The 19,410-nt window shown below is 36.6% G+C and overlaps 1 protein-coding gene and 1 long non-coding RNA gene across 9 annotated transcripts; one reads left to right on the forward strand and one right to left on the reverse strand.

The window, feature by feature from the left end:
* Nucleotides 1-747: 747 nt before the first annotated feature.
* LOC122341090 lies at nt 748-7,613 on the forward strand. Its single transcript, XR_006250416.1, has 5 exons — nt 748-841; nt 1,928-2,052; nt 2,171-2,232; nt 2,354-4,728; nt 7,480-7,613. It is a non-coding gene; the product is annotated as an uncharacterized LOC122341090 (long non-coding RNA).
* Nucleotides 4,155-14,610, reverse strand: LOC122341088 (urokinase plasminogen activator surface receptor-like). Of its 8 annotated transcripts, none has more exons than XR_006250414.1 (11): nt 14,150-14,610; nt 13,622-13,717; nt 11,617-11,798; nt 11,418-11,528; nt 10,789-10,920; nt 10,481-10,588; nt 8,868-10,396; nt 8,669-8,779; nt 8,043-8,174; nt 7,735-7,842; nt 6,984-7,651 (listed from the first exon to the last, which is right to left on the reverse strand). XR_006250414.1 is itself a non-coding variant. In XM_043234423.1 (9 exons), exons 5-9 carry the CDS (start codon nt 8,914-8,916, stop codon nt 7,431-7,433), a joined length of 621 nt encoding a protein of 206 aa, XP_043090358.1. In that variant the 5' UTR covers nt 8,917-10,396; nt 10,481-10,588; nt 10,789-10,920; nt 11,418-11,528; nt 11,617-12,069; the 3' UTR covers nt 6,984-7,430. The 8 variants fall into 8 exon arrangements, 5 of the variants coding, with proteins under 5 accessions (XP_043090355.1, XP_043090356.1, XP_043090357.1 ...); XR_006250413.1 differs by having other exon boundaries at nt 11,617-11,853; XR_006250412.1 differs by having other exon boundaries at nt 11,617-11,879.
* Nucleotides 14,611-19,410: the final 4,800 nt, after the last annotated feature.

A 19,410-nucleotide genomic window follows, 5' to 3' on the forward strand; every position in this document is an offset into this window, starting at 1 on the left:
AAAAGGCTTTGCTAAGTATATAGCACAGTTTGAGTTATTTAGAGAACAGAATGAACAATTCTATGCTGCAGTCTGTGATTCAGCCTGGTTCTACTTAAACGCTGAAGTCTGGTTTGAAGGTAAAGTTCTTTATCATTATTATTCATAAAGATACTTTAGATTTTTGTCAATTTATTCATGAGTGTTAGGGTTGTAGTTGGATTCAGACTTAGCTTGAGTTTAATTTATTAGTTTAAGTATATTTAGAGCACGTGGGCTTGGAAAGGAGAGCTTTATGCGGTACAGTGCTTTGATGCAACCTGTGTTGTTAAAAGCGCTATATAAATAAAAATGATTGATATATTGAATAGATTCAGTGTCGGATTAATTTGAGGTGATGCCAGAGTTAGCAGCTCTTTTTGTGCATTTCAGTGTGTAATAGTACAAGCCCACTTCTAGAGATGAATGAGTTTAGTGACAGGTGATTAAAAGTAAAAGTAAGTTAATGATTGCGGCACAAACAAGACCGTTCTGATGTTAAGTGAACTTAACCAAGCTTTCCGATATGCGAATATTAGCATAATAACGAGAGACGAAGTTATCGAAGTAACCGACGATCAAAATGATAAAGACTCACTGCTTTGTTTACTCGTGGTCTTCAGCTGTAATCGAGAGGGCGGGCGTCCTCTCAACTCTAGAACCCAAAGATGACGCTCAATTTTATCCAGTCCAGTGCTGGGAAAGTTTTATGGGCGGTATCATAACTAGCAGGCAGAACTGTGACGTAGTAGAAAGTACAGTTTGAGTTGGTTTGAGAGCAGTCGCCGTAAGCTTGCTGTTTTAAACACCATCGACTGGGAAGGTAAGTGGAGAATTTTACAAAATGTTTTTTTAATCAACACCAGACCAACGAAGAATGTTTGTTTTTTTCATGAATGCAACATTTAACTTAACTTATGAATGCAGACGTCGCTCTACTATAGACGTTATTTACCGACGGGTATCATACCACAGCCAAATCTGCTCACGCTTGCCATTAAATATTGTTAAATATTAATGAAGCAATGTTACTCACCCCTAGTCTCAAACCGACGTAAAAGATGAGTGTATATTTTATGACAACTGGAAAATATTTTATTCGCAATTGAACGCATGTGAAGGCACGTCGGTGTTGACTCCGTATTTTGCGAATGTATAGATACTGGCTCAAAAAGAGAAGTCGGGTGAAGAACATACGGTAAAGTAAGGCATTTTATCGTTGGAGCACCCAAGTACAACCAGTGCAGAGGAAACCTCGTGCTTTAAACAAGTCTTGAAGAGCTGTAAAGAGTAATGTAAAAACGTACGATTTTATTGAGGAAAGGTGTGCTATGACTACTATGAAGCGGGCGAGAAATTGGCTGAAAAATCCCATTGACTTTGTATTGCAAGAGCCCCAAACAAATTTTCTCATCATATACACTATGATGAGAGAAATGCGTCACGTGACAAGGGGTGGGCTCATTTAACTCTAACCAATCAAAGCCTCCGGATCACTGTGGAAAGCGTCAAGCCACGCCCTAGCAAACATTTAGAGCACACCAGCGAGAGATCCCATAGACTGCCATTATATGGTTCAGATTGATATCGTTGGATCAGAGCCTCATAGGGACATGGGGGTGGGTTTATCATAATGATAAACAGTCTTCAGTACATCATGATGGTCAGCTGCCAATCCACTTACTAGTAACCAAACAATGTACCCTAGCAACTGATTAGCAAGACTGCATCTCTGCATCACAATATCATATAGACATGGGAATTGGTTCTTCTGACTTAGCAAACCGAACTTCAGACACGTTAGTGATGCTAGCAGTGCTACATGCTAACAGTGACTAGCTACGTGCTCATTCATGATGAGAACTCTATAAAACTCAATAGTTAGGTTTGGTCCTTAAACTGTTACCAGTTCCACACATAACCTCAAAACTGGAGAGAAGATGGAGAGTAAACCGGAAGAAACACAAACCAATGAATCAAACAGAAGAGTGAAAATAACAAGACTCAACAGCATGGAGGATTTAAAACCGAACTGTAAGGGTTTTATTTCATTTAAACTCAATGCCCTGATCTGTTCATAATGATTTTGTTAAATAATGCGCTCTATAAATCACAACAGTAAACGTACAATATGTATGTGTTCCATCTCCAGTGTTTCCTGATCCGGTCAAACCCGAGCCTCGTTCTGATGATCCAGAGACGGCTCAAGACGAGGTGAGTTTATGATACAGTTACAACAATATAAACAGGTCGTCCTGTGTATCAATACAAATATACATTGGCTACTGTTTGTGTGTGAATATTATGAATAACTAGCCTCTGTTCTCGCTTTTAGAAAACCAAAGACGTTAATTTTCAGCGCAGATGTCTTCAACCGGTTCTATCATGAGGGTTACCTTTGTTGCTAACTCCATGCTTTTATAAGCTCATTCATAACCCGGTGAAATGAGTATTTAGATACAATATAGCATCTAGACCAGGGGTGCACACACTTTTTCAACCCGAGAGCCAAAATGTCAAAATGATCTACCGCCCACTAAAAATGCAAAACACATTATTTATAAATATATTGAGAGTTATTTTTATATAGTATATGCTGGTGTACCTTGCATTACTGCATCAACCTATATTGCTCAATACAACTCAATACAACTGTACTTTTTTTTTTTTCACCCGGAACGATGCTTCAGTGGCCGCTCTTGCCTTTGAAGTTAGCTGTGTGAAAAACGACTGCTATCCGGACAGCTGGGATTTTAGTTCCTTCACCTTTCTCCTTCTCAGCTCGCTTTTCGGAGGGAACTCGGTGTCATAGTTTTTATGAACAGTCCGAAAGTGGCGCTCCACATTTCCCTTCTTCAGTAAAGCAATTGTAGACTGACAGATGAGGCAAACGCACTTCGAAAATGACATTGTGAAAAAGAAGTCCTCCTCCCACTCCGTATGGTAGTGGTAGGTCTTCGGCTTTTTACTTGGTCCAGCTTTTCCACTCATTTTTATCCCCTTTCTTACTCGCTAGCTTGCTAGAGTTTTGCAGCACTTAGCGCAGTTGTATGCGCTTTTTTTTTTTTTTTTTTTCAATGCCATGCGATCTATCCACAATGCCTTTGCGATCGACCAGTCGATCGCGATCGACGTAATGGGCACCCCTGATCTAGACTAAGGACAGACTTTGAAGTCTCTTAAACTCCTGCTTTTTACATTTAATTTAGGTGATCACGAGTTACTGTAGTCCGATTGTCCTGACCACTTTTGATTGATTGATTGAATTGAAAATGAACTTATTTAATGTAAGTATTAGACTGAATCCCAGTTTAAGTAGTTTCTAATAAGTTCTAAGAGCATCAACCAAGAGGGCCATCTAGTGGAGAAATAGGACACAGACAGGACTTCAAGATGCTCTTCCTGTTCCTCCATTTCTTTCAAAGTTGTCAGCGTTTGCATTTTACCAACCGTGTTTACCATGTCTTGTTGTGTCTTTGTGTCATTGTACCAGTTCACCAAGTACACTCAATGGATTTTAATGCTATTCATGTTATTTTAAGCAATACTTTTTTTCGTTGTCACATCAGGTTTCTATTACTGCAGAAGGTTAAACTGAGCTGAAAGTGTTCTTTTACTCATTTTAGCACACTGAGAAAATACTAAGACCTGTTAAGGTTTGCTGGTCTGCAAAACCTGTATAAAAGAGAAGTAAACATTCTTCATACATTTGAGAGAGAAATGAAAATGAACAAACACTACTACTGGCTTAGACTTTGCACCTATTGTTGAAAAAAATGTTAGATGACAAAATTGCAATTATAATACAGTTATAAGAACTATACAACTATATAGTATTCTAACAACTACACTTGTTCTGACTATCATCTCAGCCAAAACCGGTTTTAATGCCTGCTTTAAACAGGATGTTTTAGAGATGAAGAGAGTATTTATGTCACCATCAGCGTAAAAAAAACATTGAATGTATGTATGCATGAATTACATCTTTATGCTGATATTTATAGATGTGTGTTTGTTTCCTGTTATTCATGATCTCTATAGAGTGACCTGTTTTTTATTTTTGCTACACTACAAACTAAAGTCAAGCTCTGTTCTCTGTAGAGTGTCTCAATAACTCAGTCCACTCGATAAAGATATTAGTTTGCTAGTATTTTATTCTGAAAGCTTGAAAAATGAAGGTGCATTACAACCAAACCTCTTTAGATTCTGTTCTGCTTTAATACTTCATGTTAAGTTCCTAATGAACGGAGCGATACTTTTTTTTTTTTTTTGTGATGGTCATGTTGACATGCGTTTCACATTATACTGCATATCATTTAGCATTTTCATAGTAGTATTAAAGGGCCATTATTAGAATTAAATAAAAAAATTAGCAGAGGACAATCATGCAATTTCTGATTCTGAAAAAATATAACAAATTCATTAAAATGTATAAAATGCATGTGTTCGCAAGCTAATCCCAAAATTACATTTCATCATTGTTTATAATAGTAAATTGAAGAGATGATTGCAAAGTACAGAGAAAGTACAAGCTCTGTGTTCGGTGCGGTGTGTCTGAAGAGCGTCTGGGTTCAGTGCAGCAGGACGAAGGAGAGAAGAGAACAGAAGAGGAACAGGAAGCTCTGAGAGACGCTCTGAACACCGCTAACACTCTGAGAGACGCTCTGAACACCGCTAACACTCTGAGAGACGCTCTGAACACCGCTAACAGTCTGAGTGACGCTCTGAACACCGTTACACAGGTTCCTGAGCAGCACGAGATTTCCTGAACATTTTTAAGTGATGTTTTAGCATCACACATAGATTTGGAGACACAGCCTTTTACTACTGTTGATGCAAATCTAAAATTCACTGATGAAAAGAAAGAAAATCCAAGTTAGTCTTAGTTGGAAACCATTAAATGTGATCTCTATCACCCCGTCCCCGAGTCTCACCCTCTGCTTTAAAGCAGCGATCTTGATCTCCTGTACAGCGCAGTATGTTTGAGCAGCTCTTCTCATCACAAAAGTAACATTTCAATCCATTGTAGACCTTAGAAATATCTACAGGATAAAAACATGTAGTGTTAGCAAAATATAACATCTAATGAAATAACTCTTTGTTAGCTTCTCCAATCCAATCTATTAATTTTAATTGACAACAGACAAACCTCACCCTGTAGTTTATCATTTGTATTTCCTGATCTCCTTTGGAAGTAACGTGAGTGTTTATTTTGTGCATTTGATTAGTAAAGTACAATACCTGAAATGTCTTGTTGGTTGCACAGGGGTGTGTTACAGCATTCAGAAGATATTTGTCCAATGTTGTAGTTCACAGATCCAGTGAAACAGTCAGCAGAACAGTCTTTATCATTTACTTCAAGACTGACCCCAGCTAAAACATGAATGATTTAGGAAAGACTGATTTGGACAGACAAAATATATTTACGAATATCAAAATGTTTTCTCATTTTAAACACTGACTCAGTTTTAAAGCAAACTCCAAATCTGAATGAATTTCTCTGTTCTGCCAAACACAAAGGAAGATAGTTAGAAACAAAAAAAGTAGTGTAACCAGGCTGTTTTGGGTCACCATTGACTCCCATTGTATTTTTTTTCCTACCGTGGAAGTCAATGGGGACCTAAAACAGCCTGGTTACCTTTTTTTTTTTTTTTTACATTTTCTTCCTTGGTTTCATGTTCAGCAGAACAAAGAAATTCATCCAGGTGTGGGACTGTACTCGAGGGTCAGTAAATGACGATAAATGATTAATTTAGGCAGCACTAAATATGAATATAAAATAGTGATTACAATTATAATTCTGTGAGAAGTTACTTTCCGGTGAAGCAGCAACAGTATAAACAGTACATTTCAATTCATCGTATTGGACTTACCGACTTTTATCATTGTTGTTGAACTCAGGCACTGAGACTCTCCATTGAGACATTTTTTTATGTTTTCATTGGCACAGGAACCTTTGCACTCATAACACCACAAAGAGTGTCCTTGAATAAAACACAGAGACAGTGTGAGAGAGATGTTACTGATCTGTATTTGTACTAAATGACATTACAAACATATTTGTCTTTGTACCTGCAGTGAAAAGACTGATCAGAAGAAAAACTGAGATCTGCAGATCCATCTTTGATCAGGAGGTGAATGAAATAACGTGTCTGTTTCAGCACCCATTTTATAGCTTTTCAAAGGGGAGGGTTTATATGAGAGATCCCTGGGTGAAGAGGAGGTTTGAACCACTGCTAGATCCACTTGTTTTTCTGTCACAATTCGGGGAGAAATTGCTCCACAGCTTCATTAAATAAAAAACAAAACCTACAACGAAACACAGGTACGCAGAACTGACAAAGAACAGGGAAACATAGGGAGAAAGCAAGGAACAGATAACATTAAACAACGAATCAATTAACTAAACACAAGTAAGTGTCAGAATTACAACCAGAAATACAGATGAGGTCACTTGTTTTTCTGTATGCCTATTATTTTTAGCCCTGTATGTTATTCAGTCATGCTCTAGTCGAACCAATTAAACAAAAATAAAAACTTATCTTAAGATTTATCACATTATTTTAATTAAAAAAGCTTCCAGGTTCAAGGAGACTTATCACTTTTTAACTCACATTGTCCACGTTTGTCAAAACTTTTGCCACGCAACTATACAACTATATAGTATTATAACAACTACACTTGTTCTGACTATCATCTCAGCCAAAACCGGTTTTAATGCCTGCTTTAAACAGGATGTTTTAGAGATGAAGAGAGTATTTATGTCGCCATCAGCGTAAAAAAACATTGAATGTATGTATGCATGAATTACATCTTTATGCTGATATTTATGGATGTGTGTTTGTTTCCTGTTATTCATGATCTCTATAGAGTGACCTGTTTTTTATTTTTGCTACACTACAAACTAAAGTCAAGCTCTGTTCTCTGTAGAGTGTCTCAATAACTCAGTCCACTCGATAAAGATATTAGTTTGCTAGTATTTTATTCTGAAAGCTTGAAAAATGAAGGTGCATTACAACCAAACCTCTTTAGATTCTGTTCTGCTTTAATACTTCATGTTAAGTTCCTAATGAACGGAGCGATACTTTTTTTTTTTTGATTTTTTTGTGATGGTCATGTTGACATGCGTTTCACATTATACTGCATATCATTTAGCATTTTCATAGTAGTATTAAAGGGCCATTATTAGAATTAAATAAAAAAAAAAAAATTAGCTGAGGACAATCATGCAATTTCTGATTCTGAAAAAATATAACAAATTCATTAAAATGTATAAAATGCATGTGTTCGCAAGCTAATCCCAAAATTACATTTCATCATTGTTTATAATAGTAAATTGAAGAGATGATTGCAAAGTACAGAGAAAGTACAAGCTCTGTGTTCGGTGCGGTGTGTCTGAAGAGCGTCTGGGTTCAGTGCAGCAGGATGAAGGAGAGAAGAGAACAGAAGAGGAACAGGAAGCTCTGAGTGACGCTCTGAACACCGCTAACAGTCTGAGTGACGCTCTGAACACCGTTACACAGGTTCCCTGAGCAGCACGAGACTTCCTGAACATTTTTAAGTGATGCTTTAGCATCACACATAGATTTGGAGACACAGCCTTTTACTACTGTTGATGCAAATCTAAAATTCACTGATGAAAAGAAAGAAAATCCAAGTTAGTCTTAGTTGGAAACCATTAAATGTGATCTCTATCACCCCGTCCCCGAGTCTCACCCTCTGCTTTAAAGCAGCGATCTTGATCTCCTGTACAGCGCAGTATGTTTGAGCAGCTCTTCTCATCACAAAAGTAACATTTCAATCCATTGTAGACCTTAGAAATATCTACAGGATAAAAACATGTAGTGTTAGCAAAATATAACATCTAATGAAATAACTCTTTGTTAGCTTCTCCAATCCAATCTATTAATTCTTAATTGACAACAGACAAACCTCACCCTGTAGTTTATCATTTGTATTTCCTGATCTCCTTTGGAAGTAACGTGAGTGTTTATTTCGTGCATTTGATTAGTAAAGTACAATACCTGAAATGTCTTGTTGGTTGCACAGGGGTGTGTTACAGCATTCAGAAGATATTTGTCCAATGTTGTAGTTCACAGATCCAGTGAAACAGTCAGCAGAACAGTCTTTATCATTTACTTCAAGACTGACCCCAGCTAAAACATGAATGATTTAGGAAAGACTGATTTGGACAGACAAAATATATTTACGAATATCAAAATGTTTTCTCATTTTAAACACTGACTCAGTTTTAAAGCAAACTCCAAATCTGAATGAATTTCTCTGTTCTGCCAAACACAAAGGAAGATAGTTAGAAACAAAAAGTAGTGTAACCAGGCTGTTTTGGGTCACCATTGACTCCCATTGTATTTTTTTTTCCTACCGTGGAAGTCAATGGGGACCTAAAACAGCCTGGTTACCTTTTTTTTTTACACATTTTCTTCCTTGGTTTCATGTTCAGCAGAACAAAGAAATTCATCCAGGTGTGGGACTGTACCCGAGGGTCAGTAAATGACGATAAATGATTCATTTAGGCAGCACTAAATATGAATATAAAATAGTGATTACAATTATAACTCTGTGAGAAGTTACTTTCGGTGAAGCAGCAACAGTATAAACAGTACATTTCAATTCATCGTATTGGACTTACCGACTTTTATCATTGTTGTTGAACTCAGGCACTGAGACTCTCCATCAAGACATGTTTTTATCTTTTCATTGGCACAGGAACCTTTGCACTCATAACACCACAAAGAGTGTCCTTGAATAAAACACAGAGACAGTGTGAGAGAGATGTTACTGATCTGTATTTGTACTAAATGACATTACAAACATATTTGTCTTTGTACCTGCAGTGAAAAGACTGATCAGAAGAAAAACTGAGATCTGCAGATCCATCTTTGAGCGGGAGGTGAATGAAATAACGTGTCTGTTTCAGCACCCATTTTATAGCTTTTCAAAGGGGAGGGTTTATATGAGAGATCCCTGGGTGAAGAGGAGGTTTGAACCACTGCTAGATCCACTTGTTTTTCTGTCACAATTCGGGGAGAAATTGCTCCACAGCTTCATTAAATAAAAAACAAAACCTACAACGAAACACAGGTACGCAGAACTGACAAAGAACAGGGAAACATAGGGAGAAAGCAAGGAACAGATAACATTAAACAACGAATCAATTAACTAAACACAAGTAAGTGTCAGAATTACAACCAGAAATACAGATGAGGTCACTTGTTTTTCTGTATGCCTATTATTTTTAGCCCTGTATGTTATTCAGTCATGCTCTAGTCGAACCAATTAAACAAAAAATAAAAACTTATCTTAAGATTTATCACATTATTTTAATTAAAAAAAGCTTCCAGGTTCAAGGAGACTTATCACTTTTTAACTCACATTGTCCACGTTTGTTAAAACTTTTGCAACGCAACTATACAACTATATAGTATTATAACAACTACACTTGTTCTGACTATCATCTCAGCCAAAACCGGTTTTAATGCCTGCTTTAAACAGGATGTTTTAGAGATGAAGAGAGTATTTATGTCGCCATCAGCGTAAAAAAACATTGAATGTATGTATGCATGAATTACATCTTTATGCTGATATTTATAGATGTGTGTTTGTTTCCTGTTATTCATGATCTCTATAGAGTGACCTGTTTTTTATTTTTGCTACACTACAAACTAAAGTCAAGCTCTGTTCTCTGTAGAGTGTCTCAATAACTCAGTCCACTCGATAAAGATATTAGTTTGCTAGTATTTTATTCTGAAAGCTTGAAAAATGAAGGTGCATTACAACCAAACCTCTTTAGATTCTGTTCTGCTTTAATACTTCATGTTAAGTTCCTAATGAACGGAGCGATACTTTTTTTTTTTTTTTTTTTTTTGGTCATGTTGACATGCGTTTCACATTATACTGCATATCATTTAGCATTTTCATAGTAGTATTAAAGGGCCATTATTAGAATTAAATAAAAAAAAAAATTAGCAGAGGACAATCATGCAATTTCTGATTCTGAAAAAAAATATAACAAATTCATTAAAATGTATAAAATGCATGTGTTCGCAAGCTAATCCCAAAATTACATTTCATCATTGTTTATAATAGTAAATTGAAGAGATGATTGCAAAGTACAGAGAAAGTACAAGCTCTGTGTTCGGTGCGGTGTGTCTGAAGAGCGTCTGGGTTCAGTGCAGCAGGACGAAGGAGAGAAGAGAACAGAAGAGGAACAGGAAGCTCTGAGAGACGTTCTGAACACCGTTACACAGGTTCCCTGAGCAGCACGAGGCTTCCTGAACATATTTAAGTGATGTTTTAGCATCACACATAGATTTGGAGACACAGCCTTTTACTACTGTTGATGCAAATCTAAAATTCACTGATGAAAAGAAAGAAAATCCAAGTTAGTCTTAGTTGGAAACCATTAAATGTGATCTCTATCACCCCCGTCCCCGAGTCTCACCCTTTGCTTTAAAGCAGCGATCTTGATCTCCTGTACAGCGCAGTATGTTTGAGCAGCTCTTCTCATCACAAAAGTAACATTTCAATCCATTGTAGACCTTAGAAATATCTACAGGATAAAAACATGTAGTGTTAGCAAAATATAACATCTAATGAAATAACTCTTTGTTAGCTTCTCCAATCCAATCTATTAATTCTTAATTGACAACAGACAAACCTCACCCTGTAGTTTATCATTTGTATTTCCTGATCTCCTTTGGAAGTAACGTGAGTTTATTTTTCGTGCATTTGATTAGTAAAGTACAATACCTGAAATGTCTTGTTGGTTGCACAGGGGTGTGTTACAGCATTCAGAAGATATTTGTCCAATGTTGTAGTTCACAGATCCAGTGAAACAGTCAGCAGAACAGTCTTTATCATTTACTTCAAGACTGACCCCAGCTAAAACATGAATGATTTAGGAAAGACTGATTTGGACAGACAAAATATATTTACGAATATCAAAATGTTTTCTCATTTTAAACACTGACTCAGTTTTAAAGCAAACTCCAAATCTGAATGAATTTCTCTGTTCTGCCAAACACAAAGGAAGATAGTTAGAAACAAAAAAGTAGTGTAACCAGGCTGTTTTGGGTCACCATTGACTCCCATTGTATTTTTTTTCCTACCGTGGAAGTCAATGGGGACCTAAAACAGCCTGGTTACCTTTTTTTTTTTTTTACATTTTCTTCCTTGGTTTCATGTTCAGCAGAACAAAGAAATTCATCCAGGTGTGGGACTGTACCCGAGGGTCAGTAAATAATGATAAATGATTAATTTAGGCAGCACTAAATATGAATATAAAATAGTGATTACAATTATAATTCTGTGAGAAGTTACTTTCCGGTGAAGCAGCAACAGTATAAACAGTACATTTCAATTCATCGTATTGGACTTACCGACTTTTATCATTGTTGTTGAACTCAGGCACTGAGACTCTCCATTGAGACATTTTTTTATGTTTTCATTGGCACAGGAATCTTTGCACTCATAACAACTCAAAGAGTGTCCTTGAATAAAACACAGAGACAGTGTGAGAGAGATGTTACTGATCTGTATTTGTACTAAATGACATTACAAACATATTTGTCTTTGTACCTGCAGTGAAAAGACTGATCAGAAGAAAAACTGAGATCTGCAGATCCATCTTTGATCAGGAGGTGAATGAAATAACGTGTCTGTTTCAGCACCCATTTTATAGCTTTTCAAAGGGGAGGGTTTATATGAGAGATCCCTGGGTGAAGAGGAGGTTTGAACCACTGCTAGATCCACTTGTTTTTCTGTCACAATTCGGGGAGAAATTGCTCCACAGCTTCATTAAATAAAAAACAAAACCTACAACGAAACACAGGTACGCAGAACTGACAAAGAACAGGGAAACATAGGGAGAAAGCAAGGAACAGATAACATTAAACAACGAATCAATTAACTAAACACAAGTAAGTGTCAGAATTACAACCAGAAATACAGATGAGGTCACTTGTTTTTCTGTATGCCTATTATTTTTAGCCCTGTATGTTATTCAGTCATGCTCTAGTCGAACCAATTAAACAAAAATAAAAACTTATCTTAAGATTTATCACATTATTTTAATTAAAAAAAGCTTCCAGGTTCAAGGAGACTTATCACTTTTTAACTCACATTGTCCACGTTTGTCAAAACTTTTGCCACGCAACTATACAACTATATAGTATTATAACAACTACACTTGTTCTGACTATCATCTCAGCCTGCTTTAAACAGGATGTTTTAGAGATGAAGAGAGTATTTATGTCGCCATCAGCGTAAAAAAACATTGAATGTATGTATGCATGAATTACATCTTTATGCTGATATTTATAGATCTGTGTTTGTTTCCTGTTATTCATGATCTCTATAGAGTGACCTGTTTTTTATTTTTGCTACACTACAAACTAAAGTCAAGCTCTGTTCTCTGTAGAGTGTCTCAATAACTCAGTCCACTCGATAAAGATATTAGTTTGCTAGTATTTTATTCTGAAAGCTTGAAAAATGAAGGTGCATTACAACCAAACCTCTTTAGATTCTGTTCTGCTTTAATACTTCATGTTGAGTTGAGTTGACTTTTTTTTTTCTTTTTTTGTGATGGTCATGTTGACGTATTGCTAGCGTTTCACATTATACTGCATATCATTTAGCACTTTCATAGTAGTATTAAAGGGCCATTATTAGAATTAAATAAAAAAATAAATTTGAGCTGAGGACAATCATGCATTTTCTGAGGAAAAATATAACAAATTCATTAAAATGTGTAAAATGCATGTGTGAATGCCTGCCTTTTATGTTCTTTGCTGACCTTTGTGTCTTGATTACATCAAAAGTGAATTAGGCTTAATTATGGAATTAGTCTTTTTGTGCTATTGATTATATCAATATGTGTGTTTTGCAAATATCATTTATTCTACTTTTTACTTTTATAGAGGGCATTTTGCGCTAATCTCATTAATACGTCATCTTTATTTCACATTCTTGCATTAATTAGCCTATAATAATGTGATTGCTATTATCTATACAATATCAAATGAAATGGTTATGGAAATGCGCTGACGAATACAACTGCATCCAATAATATAAAGAGATTATTTAATATTAGCTTTAATATAAGGCGGCATGTGATGGGATTTTCTCATTTCTCTCTCCTTGGAGTGTTACCAGACCCCTGAAGTTGCAAGGACTAAAGTTTCTAAACCAAAGAGATGTTCTTTATAAAGGCTATGGCTTGACCACACCCACCAAATAGTTTAAACACGCCCCGTTTCTCTGCGTCACGGTGTGGGCGTAACATTTCCTCGAAGGAAGGCGGGGCTTAGAGGACAAGTGACGTTTTATTAATGTATTAAAAACTATAATATAACTTTTTTATATAGTTTTGCGATGGTAAAATTAAATTATTCATAATGTATTGGTTTGATTGAATTCATAAACTCATTTTTACACAATAGACGTGCAGGCCTACTTTAGCAACAGTATGATGTCAGAAACATGAACTAAATGTCTCTTTAGAATACAAAACAGTTTGTGGATCCAGTGGATCAGTCCCACTGAAGTGAACGGATCCGGTGGATTTTCCTTGTTTTCTTCACACCTTGAGAAACAGTGAAGGCTTCTGGCCAGCAGATGGCGCCGCAAGCTTGTTTTTATCCCGACGAGACTCACGCAGCTGTCAGGATTCACGTGCTCCCTGACAAAAGTACGTTTCATCACTGTTTGTGCATTGCAAATATTTTTAATACAGTAAATTTTTTTGGGGCCATTTATGTAATAAACGTATCACATTTAACATTTATTACTAAGCGTTGTTTACAATGCTTTGCCTTCCACCATGCTTAAAATTTTAATAATTACAAAGACAACACAATTTTTTTCAACCCACTAACTGCCCATTGCATGCTTACCATATATTTTTCCGAGTATATCACTTGACGGTGATATCACACTTTTTGAAATATTAATGAAATATTTTATTTATGCATAAAACACTTTTCAGCACCCAAAAGGGGTCATGGCATACCGCGAGAAACAAAAACTTGTTAAATAAACAGCTCTTATTGTATTGAACAGGTTCGCCATCTGTCCAGCGAGTGAATTATCATCGCTTATCGATTTTTTTTACCTTTTTTTTCTCCGATCCTTCCCCGTTCTCCGGCGTGCGCGCTCCCGCCAGTGCAGCTGTCACCGGGGGCAGCGAGGCGCGCTCCGGAGCTCTGCGTCTGTCTCCCGGAGAGCGAGCGCGCGCGCGCGTGTTTGTGAGTCTGAACATCATGCTTCGGCGGTCCTGTGCCGTTTTGAGGAAACGCGCGTGCAGAATCGCTGCTTTTTAGGCGCCTTTCTCGTACTAGGAAAGAAGAGAGAGAGAGAGAGAGAGAGAGAGAGAGTCAGTGCAAGAAGCCTCCGGAGACACACACCCACCCCCCACGCAAACACACACACACACACACACACACACACACACACACACTGCGCCTTCACTCGCGCAGAAGCCGAGGAGGCAGAGACACGGACTCAGTTCCGCTGCTGTGGTTTGGAGGGCGAACACTCATCTGAACGCACGAATCGTGGATTATTACGTGAAGAACGCTTGGGAACCATGAGCTGGGGAACCGAGCTATGGGTGAGTTGATCCCTCGCGCGACGGGGGTCGATTATCACGGCTCTGATAACGGGTTCATGGGCACTGTGCGTAAAGACAAGCCGCTCTGGGAACGCCAGTGCGTGTGAAGCAACTGTAGCTTATAGCCTACTGAGGTATAGAGTGTGTGTGTGTGTGTGTGTGTGTGTGTGTATATATATATATATATATATATATATATATATATATATATATATATAATACATATGCAATGCACATCAATCTCAGTATATTTATATAGGGTTACATATATAGGTATACAGTATTCATATATGCACATTTATATATTTAAGTGTATATTTAAGTATTAGTATGCATTATACTATATATTTTAAAATAGTATAGTAAAATAGTGGACCACAAAACCAGTCATAAGGACACATTTTTACATTTTAATTTTTGTTGATGTATGATTTGTTAGGATATTTGGTTATCTAAAGTTATCAAAAATATCAAAATATTGAGAAAATCGCCTTTAAAGTTGTCCAAATGAAGTTTTTACCCGTGCATGTTACAAAATATCTTAACGGAACATGATTTTTAATTAATATCCTGATGATTACTGATAATGTTGACCCATACGGTGTGTTTTTGGCTATTGCTATAAATATAAATGTGCTACACATGTATGCACGGCTAAATACAGTTTCTATGCAATTTCGTATCGATGCGTTCTAGCCTAGATGCATTCAGTAAGCATGAATATGCACCGATGTGTGTGCACTTTTTAGTGTGTAGTTGTGATTGTGTGTATACTATCAATGCAGATGTTTATGGGTTATTTGTGTCTGTGTTATTGGAGGTGAACCGTCTTGGCCTCACGACAGAAACGCTCATCTTCTTCATCTGCTGCTGCTGGTTGTCACACCGTGTCTGTGCATCATCTCTAGGGCCTGTTGTACTTGTCCATGCACCTCGGGGTATTTATAGTCCGCAGCGGTTGTGGTGCGGAAACGTCAGCCACACTATCGTCTATATTGTGGTCCAATGCAATGCAAATATCACCATGTGAAGCAGATTCTGTAACAGATTATTTTAATAGGAGTGATCGTAGCATGTCATATATGCCCAGAGCTACTTACTATACTAAAGCCAGATATTACATAATAGTTATGAGTAATTCTGCTTATGAAGCCTATCTATCTATCTATCTATCTATCTATCTATCTATCTATCTATCTATCTATCTATCTATCTATCTATCTATCTATCTATCTATCTATCTATCTATCTATCTATCTATCTTAATTAAATTGCCTTAAAACCTTTAGATTTCTAATCTACTTTAAACTTTCTTATATGTGACCCTGGAGCAGTCTTTGGGGTATACTTGCAGCAACAGCCAAAAATAAATTATATGGGTCAAAATGAATGATTTTTAATGCTAAAATTAAGTAGATGTCCCACGAAGATATTTTGTATATTTTCCAACTCGTAAATATATTAAAGCTTAATGTATTTCATTGCTAAGAACTTCATTTGGTCAGTTTTAAAGGTGATTTTCTCTCTTTTTTTTTTATTTTATTTTTTTAGATTTTTTTGCACTCTCAGATCCCATATATCTCGGCCAAATATTGTCGCATCATAACAAAGTACATATGACATACATATCCCATACATCAACGAAAAGCTTATTTATTCAGCTTTCAGATGATGCATGAAGCTCAGCTTCAAAAAACTGACTGGTTTTGCGGTGCAGGGTCACATATATCGTAAAGAGTGCTATTGTTTCATTGAACATTAGTGGTGTATTAGGATGTTCGTTTCAAGAGTCTGATTTAACGGGCTTTTTGCAGGTCAGGCCGGGAAAGACCCCTGATGCCAGGGGCCCGATTGATCGCTAACTGAACCCTCGCAGTCTTTGTTAGTATTGATCAGATTTTATGGACTGTATGACAGTGGCTCGGTGACCTGCGCTGAGCTGCGTAATGTGATTGCTGCGCGTTGTGCTGTCCTTCTGTTGTTATCCGCCGAATGAGAACCGTTTACGTTAGAAATCTAGAACTAGACTTTATTAAAGCGGTTGTTAAAGACACTCAGAGTTGGGAGGGTGAAGTGCGGTTCATCCGTAAGATTTGGAGCTGGATTTTGGAATTGTAAAAAAAAGATAAATGAAATAAATTGCATGTTTATCTAGATCTTGCGTTTCAACTTTGGTGGTTAGAGCATTTTGCATACTGGAAATATAGCGGTGCATTTACTATCTGACTTGTGCATGACTCACACACACACACACACACACACTAAATAGCCAAGTAACCGAGGAAGCCAATATCATGCGTCACAACCGTAATCTGCCGTCTGCCATGTTGTAGATGCCCACTGGCGCCAAACCAACTTAAACAAACACATAAACACAAACCTGCGGGACGCTCTTTTAGCATCACGCATACTCTACTCTTTCTTTTATTAGGCCCTGTTTGTTGTATTTTATCTATTCAGCAAACTAAAACCAAACGCTCAGCAAACATGTGATGATGACCCTTTCTAAAAATCAGCACAAATTTAAATCTAGCAACATCCTTTATGCTGTAGCGAGAATGCTGCTTTTATGATTTCTGCTATATAAAAACGCGACAAAAATAGGACGATGAGCATGCATTTAATGACCATTGTGCCTTTAGCATGCAAGCATACTACTCCTATCTATTATCTTTGACCTATAGGAAGTACAGTACAGCACAGTATTTTTTTCAGCGTGCATGAGTCTAGAGTTGTTAAGTCATTTTCAGTAATCGAAATAATGCTATAAATATTAGAATAAAAGCAAAGCAAACTAGTAATTCTGTCTGGGCAGCTAATTAAAATAGGTATGGATTAATTAAAATTTAATTAATAAAACAGAAAACACAACAAAATCATATGACTTAAATTAAAACTTAAATTGCGTGGGAATATTATTTAATACTAGCAAGAGTATGTAAATAATACTAAAAATAACACTCTCAGTCAAATGATCAATGTGCGGTATACCTTACAAGAAATACTGTATCCCACAATGCATTGCTTTGACCTTGAATGAATCACTTTAACACGTTTACTCATTATTTGAGCTAAATGACAAATGTTACAGTATTTTATGCGAAATAACTGCAGTTTCCATGTTAGCAAGCCGTCACTGCTTATTTGCAGCAACGTAGCGTACTGCTGTTTGAAACAGTGGTTCATTTTATAATTAAAACAGGATACAGTACACTAAAATCCTACTCTGAGCGCTGTATTGTGAACATGGACGCGTGTGAGCGTTATTGGAAGCTCAGTGAAAGCCTGATAAAATCTCATAATGACTGCAAATTTTCTCTTTCCTGCTGGTATAAACACACGCGCCCGGCTAACGAGATGTTTAGATGCTATCATTTCAACAGTTTCTCATTGTCTTTAATTTCCTCGTCTATTTAGCAGGTGAGCTTTTTCTTACTTCAGCGTTTTTAGCCTTGACTCGTCCTGTTTGATTCTCTCCCCTCTCTTCTTTCTGGCTCCCGCCGGGAGTCTCTGTTGTAGGAGAATCAGATCAAATGATTCGTCCCTGCTGATCGTTTAATCTCAGCGATTCGGAGGATCATCCCTGCTGATTCACTGTTGTTGACTCAGTGAATCAGCAGGGAGTCGATTCATACGGAGCGCCGAGGAATGCTTGGCTGTAATTGGCCACTTGGTTACAAAAACCTGGAATGCTATTGGTTGTTTTAAGGAGGCATGCTGGAATGTTATTAGCCCTTTCTTGTTTATTACAGCCGCAAAATGGCAATCCATACCCTGTAATTTCACTTATTAGATTTTTGCGTGCGTGTTGCATGACTGGTTCTTCTTACCCAACAGACCACAACCGATACAGTGTGACCAAAGTAGTTCACAAAATCCTCCAAAAATGATCAGTATTTACTATTGTGAAGAAAAACTTTCCGTAAAATACAAGTAAATTGGGAGTTGTTGAGCTACTTAAAAGGCATAGGAGATGTAGTTTATATGATGCATGTGTGATATTTGATCTTTTCTGCAGTCATGCAGTATCACTTCTGAGGAAGTGACCGATATTTCAGCATTGTACACTGTAACGCTTTCCCTCCTCTGAAGTGGATAGTCTTGTTTGCACTTGTTTAATTTAAATATTGTGCATCAAGAGTTTTGTTTGACTTCCGTGTTTTAAACATGAATTACTCTCGCTTGTGCATAATTGACATCAGACCTGGGTCATTTGAGATGAAACGGGAATGCACCCGCAATGCACATGCAATTTAAAAAAAGAGCAGCATGAACATTCTGCAAAACATCTTTTTTTGTGTTCAACAGGTTTACAATGATTTTCTTTTCTTTTTTTTTTAGTACATTATCAGTAAATTGTCCTTTTAGGGTGAACTAATCATTTAATGAAAGTTTGAAAACTCGGATTGTGGGAAACTGTGATTTTTATTCTAAAAATAAAGATTAAAATGTGTAATTGTAATGTAATTTTAAAAACTTGCTGTGTTCATAGGGCTATAGTATAAAATATATAGTTTAATGTAAAATATTTAGAGAATACATTTTATATAGAAATACTAAACAATATAAAACTACTAATAGTAATCATAATAATAATAATAATAATAATAATAAATTGGACAAATAATTATTGCTCTTGTAATATTGCATAAAAATGTAAAGTATTTTGGGTGAAATAACCATTTAATTAAAGTTTGTAAACTAGGGCTACATGTTTTGTGGAAAACATGTGAATTTTATGCTAAAAATTTCATTGCTGTGTT

The sequence above is a fragment of the Puntigrus tetrazona genome, unplaced genomic scaffold (genome assembly GCF_018831695.1).
Source record: "Puntigrus tetrazona isolate hp1 unplaced genomic scaffold, ASM1883169v1 S000001111, whole genome shotgun sequence".
Taxonomy (NCBI): domain Eukaryota; kingdom Metazoa; phylum Chordata; class Actinopteri; order Cypriniformes; family Cyprinidae; genus Puntigrus; species Puntigrus tetrazona.

Coding starts and splice junctions, on each gene's coding strand:
- LOC122341088 (XM_043234420.1), bottom strand. CDS start 8,916: ATGGATCTGCAGATCTCAGTTTTTCTTCTGATCAGTCTTTTCACTGCA. Junction 6,003..8,867: donor GATCAGTCTTTTCACTGCAG/GTACAAAGACAA, acceptor GTTTTATTCAAG/GACACTCTTTGTGGTGTTAT. Junction 4,870..4,952: donor TCGCTGCTTTAAAGCAGAGG/GTGAGACTCGGG, acceptor TCTTTTCATCAG/TGAATTTTAGATTTGCATCA.